The sequence below is a fragment of the Lissotriton vulgaris genome, chromosome 6 (assembly GCF_964263255.1).
Source record: "Lissotriton vulgaris chromosome 6, aLisVul1.2, whole genome shotgun sequence".
In the NCBI taxonomy this organism is placed as follows: Eukaryota; Metazoa; Chordata; class Amphibia; order Caudata; family Salamandridae; genus Lissotriton; species Lissotriton vulgaris.
In genome coordinates this window covers 944,273,663-944,286,317 of record NC_141694.1, presented here as the reverse complement: position 1 = coordinate 944,286,317, position 12,655 = coordinate 944,273,663, and the positions used below count along the sequence as shown (strand labels likewise).

General features: G+C 45.6%; 1 protein-coding gene across 2 annotated transcripts in view; it reads right to left on the bottom strand.

The window, feature by feature from the left end:
- TPD52L1 (TPD52 like 1) overlaps nucleotides 1-12,655 on the bottom strand; it is a 1,161,028-nt gene that overhangs the window by 305,456 nt on the left and 842,917 nt on the right. For both annotated transcript variants that reach the window (XM_086925324.1, XM_086925325.1), the window contains exon 4: nucleotides 248-349. In XM_086925324.1, coding sequence (XP_086781450.1) covers nucleotides 248-349 — 102 coding nt within the window. The remainder of the gene's footprint in view (nucleotides 1-247; nucleotides 350-12,655) is intronic.

Below are 12,655 nucleotides of genomic sequence, written 5' to 3'. Positions count from 1 at the left end.
TTGCCCAGGCATCCATGGGCCAGGTGACACTGCCGCTGTTGCCCTCTTAATAGCTACACCGCTGTTAATCGGGCTGAGGGTAGTGGCCAGAAGTGAGAAGTCGATGGTAACAGAATGCTGAGGAAGCAAACCACTTTAGCCACAATAAGAACATTGCAAAGTACAATCTGTAACGCAACTAATTATACTGTTCAGCGCGTGCTACTAAAAGTGAAACAAAGCAGGTGCAGAATGGATTTTGCAATACCTCATGTCGCCGAGCTTTTTACCGATGGCACTTCCCACGTTAGTAATGGCGGCCGTGGCTTTCTGTCCTGCCTGGCTCAGCGTCTCTTGCGTTTTCTTGTAACTGGAAAGAAAGAACGGCACCGTGAGACTTCACTTGCGTTAAAGAAAAATCAAATAGCACAAAAGCAAAAAAAAGATGCAAAGTGCTTCCTGCGCTGCCAGCTCTGATTGCATTTGTCTTCCATTCAAAACACAGCTTGACTGTGCAAAGGCTTCTCTTATATCTACGAGCAGGGTCACAGCATGAATAAAAGCTGAAAAAAATACATCTTTAATATTCCAAGTTGTGGTTTGTAGCTTAAGCAATAAGCAGTTGAATTTATTAAAATGATATTCCGTAGTTTTCTTGACGGGAATCATATGCAAATAGGACAGTTAAATAGATTCCTATAAAACCATGCATAGTTTCAAACTTTTTTGCTTTTTTGAAGTGTATTAATGAGCTACAAAGCTATTCTGATCAAAAGGAAAAACTCGTTCAACTGCTGTAAGCATTTTTTCTGACAGAAAAAGCAACCTGAGTGGATAATTCCTATATGCAGAACATACATTAGAATGTAACAGGCATGCTCTATAATTGTCCATGTAGTAATCATGGAACCAGTACATGCAGCTGATTGATTCAGGCAGTAACGTGGCACTGGGTGTACAGAGTACTTTTACTCTATCAGCCAGTGAAACATAGCCAGGTGAATGTGAACTATCACTGTCCGAGGGTACGATAAAAATCTCCAGGTGAGAAATTAGAAAAAGTTATAATAAACAAAAAGCATCCCTAATTATTTTATACCTATCCGGCACAGTCTCTGGAACGTAAGTGCACACAAATGAACAGTCATTTAATATATATTTTACTTATCACTTGATTTTACAATCACCAGAACGAAATCTGCCATGCCCGGTCTGGTGGCTTAGTCGACTAATGTGTCTATTGTAGGGGCCTGTGTTTGGCTTCCTGGACACAGGTTCACATCCCAATGGGTCCAATCAGCCTGTCATCCTTCTGAGCTCGATAAATGAGCACCATTGAGTTGTGTAACAATAAACATCTGTTATTCAGCACCAACATAGCAAATGCAAGGAGATGATGGATGGAGCGCTGAAACTTTTCAGACCCTCACCCCCAGTCACAGATCTGGGTTGAATCCATCATAGTTCTTAAGCTCACTTCACCACCCCAGTTCAGACCCAGCTATATGCATATCAGTCTTGACCCTGCACCTCATGGGAACAGTCGGCCCCAACTGCCAAGCTAGGTCTTCCCTACACCAGAAATAAGCATCCTGGGACAGGTTACGGAGTAACACCCCTCATTAGCCAGGCTAGCCAGGCTAGCCAGGCTAGCTTGATTCCAGTGCCAAAGTGAGCAAGGGACCCACGTCTCAGCATACCCTGCTAACTTAGAGTGAACAAAGCAAACACAAGGAGATGATGGACGGAGCAGTGAAACCTTTCAGACACTCACCCCCAGTCACAGATCTGGGTTTAATCCATCATCGTTCTTTAGCTCACTTCGCCACCCCAGTTCAGGCAAACCATCTATATGCAAATAAGTCTTGATCCTGTGCCTCATGGGAACAGTTCAACCCAAACTGCCAAACCAGGTCTTCCCGGGACCAGAAACAAGCATCCTGGGACCAGTTTCGGGGTAACACCAGCCAGGCTAGCCAAGATGCCCTTTGTGGTGAACGTATGGTTTTTAAATAAATGTTATGCAGTTTGCTAAGCACTTTGCTTTATGACACCTGGGGTCTTATTATGATGTTGGTCGGCGTTACCTCCGATCGGAGGCCCGACACCTCAATTACAATGCGATTGCACATGATGGGGTCGCGTACTCCCATTTCTCAATGGGAGCTTGTGCTACGGCCTAAGCACAAGCTCCCACAGAGAAATGGGAGATTGTTTTTATCCCTGCACTGCGTGGCAGGCACCTTAAGGTCAGTCGAGATCAACAGGGGGGCACCTATGCCCTTTGGCCTCCAAACGGAGGCCACAAGGAGAAGGAGGCCCAGCAAGGGGCCCCCAAACTCACTTCCAGACAGGCTCTTCATGTCAGAAATCCCGGCATGAAAAGCCTGTCGGAATCGGAAACTGAGCATCCTAATGCCAATGGCGGAAACGCCGTTCTTTGGGATTACGGGCCTAGATGGTAATTAGGGGGCATGTGGTAAAACTGGCGATGAGTGTCAGAAAGCCTCATGACTTGAGGTCGGAGGGTTTCTGACACTCATCGTAATCGGCCCCTTAATGTTTAACATCGACTTGGAAAAGCTTAGGGAAGTACAGAGCTGAAGCGTAACATGAGTCGGCTGTATAATACATTTGGTCTTTTAAAAACCAATGCCATCAAGAAATTCATATTTGACATGGACTGAATTTTTTACATAAAACTTTTTTTCAACTAAGACTATATATGCATGCTTGAACGAACAGTGGGCAGGTGGGTTTCCGCATGATAGACTCAGATCTAACACTCCCTAATTAAAACCTATGAAGTGTTTGTTCCTTTTATATCAATGTTGTATTATTCGTTACCAGGAGAGAGTGGTTTCTGAGAACAATGAACAACTTCAGACTAGCTAAGCATAAAGAATGGTTGTATATGCCCATATAAAGAGAATGGCTGGGGAGTGGAGCCCAAATATGCATACTTCAGGTTATGTTATGTGTTATGTTATAAATGTATGCAGCGCAATGATTACCAAAGATGTCTTGGCACTGGCAAACCAAGAAGCAGGCAGAGGGGATTAATCAGTGAAGAGCCAGGTTTTAATGGCTTTCCTAAACAGAGTCAGAGAGGGAGTATATCTGATGTTAAACGGGAGGGAGTTCCAAAGCATGGTGGCTCCCACCATAAATCTTCTACCACCCCAGTAGGATTTAAAAACTCTCTGAGATAATATCTCCTTTGCTCCTTGTGATCTCAAACATCTGTTTGGGTAGTACCAGTGAAGTGAATGCCTCAGGAACTTAGGCCCGGTCCTTTGAAGTGCCTTGTATGTAATACACAGGGTTTTAAACTTGATCCATTTTTTTATTGGCAGCCAGTGGAGAATTTGGAGATGGGTTCCCACTGACTGGAATTTGGGAATCCGCAGGAGAAGTCTAGCGGACGCATTTTGGATCATTTGGAGCCTTTGAAGTTTTTTCATCGGTATGCCGAGATAAAGCCCATTACAGTAATCTAGTCTAGAAAGGACTATGGATGTGACTACCATTGCTCCACTTTCTGTGGGTATAAGAGGCAGGATTTTCTTAATGACTTTTAGCATGAAGAAGCAAGATGATGAGACTGACTTGACCTTCAAAGTCCAGTCTCCGGTCTATAATCACACCCAAGTTTTTTACTTTGGAAACTAGGAGAGGCACTGATCCCAAGTCATTTGGCCACCAAATCTGTGACCATGAAGGGGAGAATTTGCCAAATAGGATCACCTCCGTCTTCCCGGAATTTAATTTAAGACAGTGCAAGCTCATCCATGAGCTGAGTGCTGTCATAGAGTCCTGTTTACTGGCTGTGATGTATTTTTGGTAATGGATACCACAATTTGGGTATCATCTGCGTACGATGTTAATGTCACCCCAAAAGATCTAATAAGGGATGCCAGTTCCAGAACATAAACATTAAAAAGAGTAGGACTTAAGGAAGAACCCTGTGGAACTCCACAAGGAAGTGCGAAAGATGGAGTGGTCAAATTCCCCAAGAAAGGAGAATATCAATGTCAGTGCCTTTACGGCGATGCCAATGGAATTCAGAGTTTTTAGCAAGGTTTTATGATCCACCGTGTCAAAGGCCGCCGACAAGTCAAGCAACACCAGGGCTACAACGCCCCCTGTGTCCATGACTGTGTGGCTTGGGTATGACGGAGATGCCCAAAGCATGAACCTTCTGTCTTTAATAGATTTGCAGTTGAGCAAAAATATATCTTGCTGTTGTCTACATCTATAGACAAAACATAAGCCTAGACTGAAGGGGCTGCACATACAACTAACTGTATCTAGAACCAGTGTCATCTTAAGGATTGTGGGGGCCGAGCAAGACACATTTTACAGGCCCCTAATCGGAGCAACTTTTCATTTTATTATCCATTTTCTGGTATTTCAGCGCCATGAAGCTGTAAGATATTGAATAAAATGTTAAAGTTTGAGATGGAGGAATAGACACATGTAACTCAGAGAGAAATTTCATTTTCCAGGGGCCCCTTGCCCTTGCAAGGTGGGGGCCCAGGGCAATTGCCCCTTTGCCCATGATTTAAAACGTCTCTGAATGAAGCTCAATCCAAACTCAAGCAAGGACAGGCAGAGTTTCATATTCAAATGAGAGCTCTGAGGCCCTCGTTATGAGTGCTGGGCTGGGAAGGTGATTATTATTGCACCTTTAAAAATCCAATACAACATTTTAAAGGTGCGAAAATTGTCGCCAGTAGCAAGTTGTGTCTTTAAAATGAGGCATTGTGTTAATAACAAGGACCACCTGATATGGATCAAAATCCTGGGACAGGGTAAATAATATATGCAAAATAACACTCCCAGGCATACAACTAAGATAATGGCACAATAGACTAAGCAAACAAACTAGTTCAGTTTAGAAAATATACATTTTTAATGTGATTAAAAAGGAATGATAAAAATCAATACATTAAACACAATTGATAAAATGACATTGTATTAATACATATGTATTCACAGAAAAACTTAAAAGGAAATAAATGGTATCCTGTCGACGCGTTTCAACATAAAGACTATGCCTTCATCAGGACTTATACCATCAAGTTTCTGTAAAAGAGATTATAAAATATTTTACTATTTAGTTTCTTCATCGTGAAACACTTTAACAGAACTAGTTTAGTGTTTGCCACAACATTCTATTGCCAATAAATTCTCAGAATCATGATATACCGCTTTGTATTCAAAACTTTTCTTATGTCAGACACCTATGCATATTATATTCAACGAAACTGATAGAGATAAAAAACATACAAATGTATGTTTTATATTTACAGGTAATACTATACAATGCAATAATAATCTTTATATTATCAAAAACAAGGGTTTCCTTCATGCTTATATCACCAGTTGCATACAGTACTTTTCTATACATTTCCTAGACAAGGATTTCTTTCCTGGTCATACTACCAGTAGCATTGTTTGGTACAGAGATTATTGCTTATTTTTCTTATTCTATACATTCATCGCTAAACTCTTGATCACCATGATTTAAATTGCAACAGTAGCTCCTAAGTTCAGAATATTTTATAAAATTCTAACGTGAAAACCTACAGGGAAATAATTAAGGTAGAAAAAGTAGGAAGGTAGGAAAAATTTGAATAAAGTGTTAAGATTACCCTTCTGATGCTTTATATATTTCCTCGCTAAAGACTGTACCACAATCCTCAAGTTTAATTATGTAAAGAATATCATAGTACCTATATAGTTCAGTTCAGGAAGCGATTTTGGTTTTCAGTTTCTCTACTAATTATGTACTCATTCCAAAGTACATGGTATGAACTCTAAAACATCAAGTAGTCTATTTACGAAGAATCCATATCTTATTTTTTGACTATTTCACGTTCTTACCTTACTGTTCTCATACAAAACGGCAGTACGGCTCTCAAGCAGCACAGCTGTACCACCTGGTATCTAGCTGGATATTCTGATTTAAAATGTCTTATTTTTCTAAAAAACGAGATATACATTTTAGTGTTTCAAGTAATTGGCCTATACCCTATTTGGGTTTCAGCTTTTACATAACATGGAAAATCGGTACTTAAAACATTAACTGTGAACTTTCTCTCCCGCGATTTAAGTATCAGAAACGTTTTTGATAAATCATGGATTTGGGAGTGAAACAGCGGTGCCTGTTTCTGAAGATAAATTGGGCCTTTGCTCTGGTGGAAAAAGTTTTGTGCATAGTGCCAAAGGACTTACAGCCAGATTCATGAAGCTAAATTGCGACCGCAATAGCTGCGAAAAAGCTATTGCGATCGCAATTGTCCAAAACGGTATTCAATAAAAAATTAGCGAATTCGCTAAGGCAGAATTGAGAAATCGCAATAGAATTCGCGGAATCCCGGTAGTAGCCCAATAGTGAATCGGACATTGCGATAAACCACGGATTCTGCGAATATAATTGCGATTTCGCAATACAATCGCAATCGCTATTCAAGAAAAATCGCAAATAGCGAAAAACCCGAAAATCGCTTTTTGTGAGGCGCAATTTAAGGACTACCCAAAGCAGGTGGTAACCATCAAAGTAAAAAAAAAAAATGTTTGAAAAACCGTTTCCCAATCAGTAACAGGTGGTGGCCTAACCAAACACACTTAAGGAGATGCAGCTGCAGCAGTAGGAGTCTCACAATGCCAGGACTATACATGGTGGTCAGGCGGCGAAGGCTACAGCGAGCTGCACGGAACAGACGTAGGATCCAGGAGAGGATATCCCGCCAGCGGGTCACCCTGCTGGGCCAAACCAGAGAGCAAATATACGCTAAGTACCGGCTGAATGGGACAATGATCATCAAGCTAATTCAGGACCTTGACCCCCTGATGCAGCACCCAACAAGGCGGACCAATGCCGTGCCCACACATGTCCAGGTATTGTGCAGCCTGCACCTTCTGGCCTCCGGAAGCTTCCAGGGGATGGTTGCCGCTGCTGGGGGGATATCCCAGCCCACCATGTCCCGCTGCCTAAGGAGTTTCCTAGATGCAATGCTGACCCAGCTACACCACCACATAAAATTTCCCACCAGCCAACAGGACTTGGATGAGACCAAGCATCAATTCTACAATGTCGCCCAATTTCCACATGTGATAGGATGCATTGATTGTACACACATCCACATCTGCCCACCAGCAGAATCGGAATACATGTACCGCAACCATAAATCCTACCACTCCCTCAACATCCAGATGGTGTGCAACGCAAAGAATTACATCACGGACATAGTGGCACAGTACCCGGGGAGCACACATGACTCCTTCATATTCCGGCACTGCGGCCTCCACATACGACTGGCCAGGGGAGACTTTGGTGAAGGACACCTACTTGGTAAGTACACTCGCCCCACAATGTTACACTGTGATGAAGTAGCTGCGCTGCACAGGCACTCACCCTCTGCTCCTCTCATTCAGGTGACATTGGCTACGCTCTCCGGGAATACCTCCTCACCCCATACCTCAACCCTGCTACACCACAGCAATGGCGTTACAATGTAGCACACATACGCACAAGGAATTGCATTGAGAGGACATTTGGGCTACTGAAGAGCAGATTCCGCATACTGCACAAGACTGGTGGGGCCATGTACTACAGTCCTGATGTCTGCTGCCGTATTGTGGCTGTGTGTGCAATACTACACAACATTGCTACCAAGCGCCGGATTCCTGTAGAGATCTCTGGCAGTGAGTCGGAAGGGGACGACCGGCCACCTGCACATGCGCGTCATGCTCGCGGGGAACATCCTGCTGTAGGACACAGACGGCGCAATCACATCACAATGAACTGTTTCTAGTGCACCCACTGCCCTCACCCAACTATTCCCAAATGCATGACAATGGAAATAATGACAGGAGGCAGATGTTCAATGCTTCAATAAATATTATTGTTCAATGCACAATAATAAGGAAAAAATGTAATGATTCACATAAGAGTAGTATTGCGACATACTGCTCAATGTCATTAACACGACATGCTACTGTCATCAGCATGTCCCTGGACATGGGTTGAAAAGTCATGTGCGCCTCTGGCGCGCGGCACCCAGTCGCCTCTCAGGCTCCTCCTCAGGCAGGGCACGTGAACCAGCACTGGGCCTGGTGCTGCGGCGTAGGACTCCGACCTGTGTGGCAGACAGGCTGCTGACACTCGAGGTCCCCTCGCTGGTGCCATCCCCACCACCATTTGCTGGGACAAATGGTTGAAGTGCCAGTACAGCACTGGTCACCTGCTCAAGGACACGCGCCACGTCCTCGCAGCATTGCACCATCTGCAGCTGCATTGCCATAGACCGACGTGACAGCTGGGAGGTGGCATTCCCTATCACGTAGTTGGAACGTCTGTAGGCAGAGAGGCGCGTGAGTAGCTGGCGGTGGCGCGCAATGTTGCGCTGGCTGATGATGGCCGCTGTGTTCGCCTCCATGGCAGTTGTCATCCGGTCAATTCGATCGGACACATTGGCTACATTTCTGCCTATGTTGTTCAGCTGAAGTTGAATTGCACCTTGGCGTCGTGCCTGCAACTGGTGCACGCGCAGCATGCGGCGCTCAATACTGAGCCCTGGCACACGCACTGCCGTTGCCCTCCTGCCGGTGCGTGCTGTGCTGTGCTGCGGCTCCCTGACATGCCTGCTGTGCTGGCTGGCCACAGTTGGTGTGCGCTGTGTCGCAGGTCTAGCAGCACCGGATGTTGATGGTGCCGCTGGTGGTGGTCTTGCAGCGGGCAATGGAGCACTGCCTGATGGAGCTGGCGCTGCTGCTGGTGGTCTAGCAGCGGGCAATGGAGCACTGCCTGATGGAGCTGGCGCTCCTGCTGGTGGTCTAGCAGCGGGCAATAGTGCACTGCCTGATGGAGCTGGTTGTGTGGTAGTTAGCTGCTCCTCACCCTCAGGCTCCTCTGATGCTTCATCTATCTGCAGCCTCTCGCTGTCGCTGCTGTTGTCTGCCCCACCTGTGATGGAAAGTGGACGTACATTAATTGCATGTATCTATCACATGTGCAGTAGCTACATGCATGCTGGCTAACATTCCCTGACTGCCTGTTGCATTGCGTACATTGGGACATGTCTGGCTGCATTGTAGTTTTTGTACATTGTGGGCAGACTACATGTCCCACAATGCAATTGGGCATGTCCTGATGTGCATGGGTTGCATGACTGCGGTAGATTGTGGGAGGCTATAGGGTCATGCCCATTGTTAGGGGACAGGGACGCAGTCGCATGCCACTTACCTTGGCTGTCTTGGGTGGGTCGGGATGAGTCCAGAGGGATGACCCCAACACATGCCTCACGCTGCAGTGTGTCCTCCACACGATCCTCCAGGGGGGTGTTCGAAGGGACTGTTGGATCTCCACCTCCAGTTGCTAGGCTCTCACCCAGCCTCTCTGCCACCCTCTCCTTGGCACGACCTCGGAGGTCGTACCACCTCTTCTTGAGGTCGTCTATGGACCTCTGTGTCACTCCCACAGCGTTGACTCTGGCGCGGATCCGCAGCCACAGTCACCGTTTCTCGGCCTCAGGCACCCTCCTGGAGTCCTTGCCGAAAAGTTTGGTGTGGTCTTGGCAGACTCCATCTATTAGTTGCTCCAGCTCCTGCTCCGAGAATGTTAGCTTGCGCTTGCACCCGGTGTCACTGGGCCCTGCTTCTGCATCCTCTGCCATTGCTGCAGTCTCCAATTTCCTAAAGTTTGCAAGTCTGGAGGTATTCTGAGAGGAGCTCTGACTGGTGCTGCTTCGATCTCTGCCTCAGTGTTCTCAATGGGGGAGGGAACTGCCTGCTTCCTGGTTGTGATGTCATCACTGTGCTCGAAATACGACTTCCCGTTTTTGCGATCTCGCAATTAGCGAGATCGCAATTTGAGATCTCACAAATTGCGAGATCGCTATTCCTACTTGGAATTGGACGGATTTCGCGATTTTTGAAAATCGCTATCGCCTTTTGCGGCCGGTTGCGATTCGCTTAATTTTATCGCAGATTTTGATGAATCCCATTCTGCGAATTCTAAATTGCGATTCGGTATTAATCGCAATTTAGAATTCGTAGATTTTGGTTTTCATGAATCTGGCTGTTAAACTTTATCCTGGGTGCCAAAGGGTCCTTTTTGGAACGTTTGTAAAATCGGGTTTCATGTGATATCGATTTTGGAAGTAGAGACTGTCTGTTTTCTTATCTGTGCACCTCTTTAGTTACTTTTTGGGGGGAGTTCGTTAACTCCACTCAGCAGTAATCCTGCTTGCCATCAACGGGCCTTTGGACATTTCGATCACGTGGTTTCCTGTAGCGGCAGAATTTTTCAGACCAGTCAGAATTAAAAAATGTTCTTTATTTGCCAGCTGTCTACTTTGAGGGAAAAGGTGACTTCTGACTGGAACATAATGCCTAGTTTTCTCTTTTTCTGTACCATTGCCTGCGTTAATTTTTGGTAGCTTCGTTGCGAATGAGTGAAACAATTAATGAATTAAAGACATGTTATCTAGCGCTCCTATGATACAGATCACGGACACTCTAGCAACATGCCCCTTTAGTCAAGGAACAGAATAGCCAACAGCTGAGAAGAGCTTTGTCCTAAACCCTCGTAAAAAAGGCAAACCTTAGCAGATAAAATAGATCTCGCTATTTGATAAGTGAAATTGCTTCTACATTCAGTGGAGGGACTGCAGGTATTGATGGTTGAATGAGTGAATGCTTGGATGGATCTGTCCACTTCTAGAAGATTGGAAGCAAGGATCGGGGGGGGGGGGGGTATGATGAAGCCCTTCACTAGCTCGCGGGCGGGGGGGGGGGGAATCCGGAGGTGATGGAGGTCTCTGCATTTGCCTCACTTGTGAAGATAACATCAGGGTCCCGGTCAGGAGAAGGAAAACACACACCACCAACACCAGGAGGCGAGAGAGAAACAAGGAAAAGAGAAAATACTTGGGATACTTTGGAATAGCAATACATCTTTTTTTCCCCACTTTATTTAGTGTCCTTGGTACTATATTTCCCCAGAGCTTTTTCCAGCTGCGGTATCAGACAGGTAATAAAACAAAACAGAAACAATATAGATGAATAGCTAGGACTGATGGACCATATTACGAATAAGGGACTCAAGAGCCAGAGGACACCATGCGGAAAGTCATATTAATAGTAGTGAATTAAAAGAGAGGAACAACATCAACGGAGTATAAAAAAACAAAAGTGATAACACAAAGGATGGCAAGTCATCCTAAATACCTACAGGGGCATATTTATGACACTTTCCCCTGTGGGACAAGAAATGCGTAGCAATGCGCTGTAGTGTGGCAACACCCGTGCAACGCCCATGGAACGGCTTCCTAGCTCGCTCAGGCTAAGGCAATGCAGAGATTTGCGCTGCGTTACTTCACTAGAGATTTATGAAGCCACTCAGGGCCACACAAATTGGCCTTGCATGGCTTCATGAATTTCGTTTTTCAGTTGCGTCATACATGTAGCACGTTGCAATTAGGGTCATAAAGATGGCCTCTACAGTGTGTCAGAAGTCAAGGGGGCAGATTTACAATAAGTGGCGCATCCCTGCATATTAACAGGGATGCGCCACTTATTGTGCGCCTTGCCTCCGCCACCATGGATGCGCTGCATTTACAATGTGGCGCACCATGGGGCAAAAAAGGCACAGATGCATCACGCATCTGTGCCGTAAAAGTGGCGCATTGCTGGAGTTGCATCGCAAGCGTGAAGCAGCTCCAGCAATGCTCTGGAGGGCCCTATTCCGACAATGCTGCGTCAAGCAGGCGCAGGGTTTTGACGCAGCATGGGCCCCAAAGTGACTGAGTGAAATCTTGTAGATATCACTCAGCCACTTTTAAGAGGCGTTCCTGCGCCGGAACGCCCCCCCCCCCCCTCGCGCCAGAGCGCCTCCTTCTGACGCAGGGCTTTACAACGTGACGCATCTCCCAGATGCGTCACCTTGTAAATATCCCGCACCATGGCGCATCTTTTGCGCTGCTGCTGCGTCACAAAAGTGACGCAACAGCGGCGTAAAAGAGGCGCAAGGGGCTTGGAAATCTGCCCCAAGGTACTCAAGTACATGTGGTATGACTAAGGTTCTCTAGAGTCGGTGATAGTTGCAGAGACACTAAATTCTCTTTTCTGGCATTTTATGCTTTACTACACCTCGGCCAGCCCACACCTGCCCTAAGGGGTCTGTTTTCTGTATGAGTGTTCCCATTAATGTCACAGGGCGAAGGAGCCGAGGCAGAATGAACATGGAAAGGCACATTTTGTAGCTGTGTGCCATAGCAGGATGGTTGGTTGAGTGGGCGAGTGAGTACATGTATGGGTTCAAGCAAGTTACACTAAACATATGAGACAAAGCCTCATCACAGGCAAGAATGCTATTAAAAAACGAAAAATAAACCTTACAATGCCAGTTCAAGCATTACATTGGGGCTGCTCATATTATGCAAACAATGTCCATGAAATGTAAATATCTGCCACCAGTATTCCACGGCAAGCATTACACAGAAATGGAACTATAATGCCATGGATGTCAACAATAGGTCAAGAACAAGCACCATTATACCATGATCAACATTGTGCTTGTGATGAGCATGAACATGCAATGGAAGGCCACATTGTGTCCAGTATTATCACTGTTATGCAAAGAATCGTCACCATAATGCCAGGACAG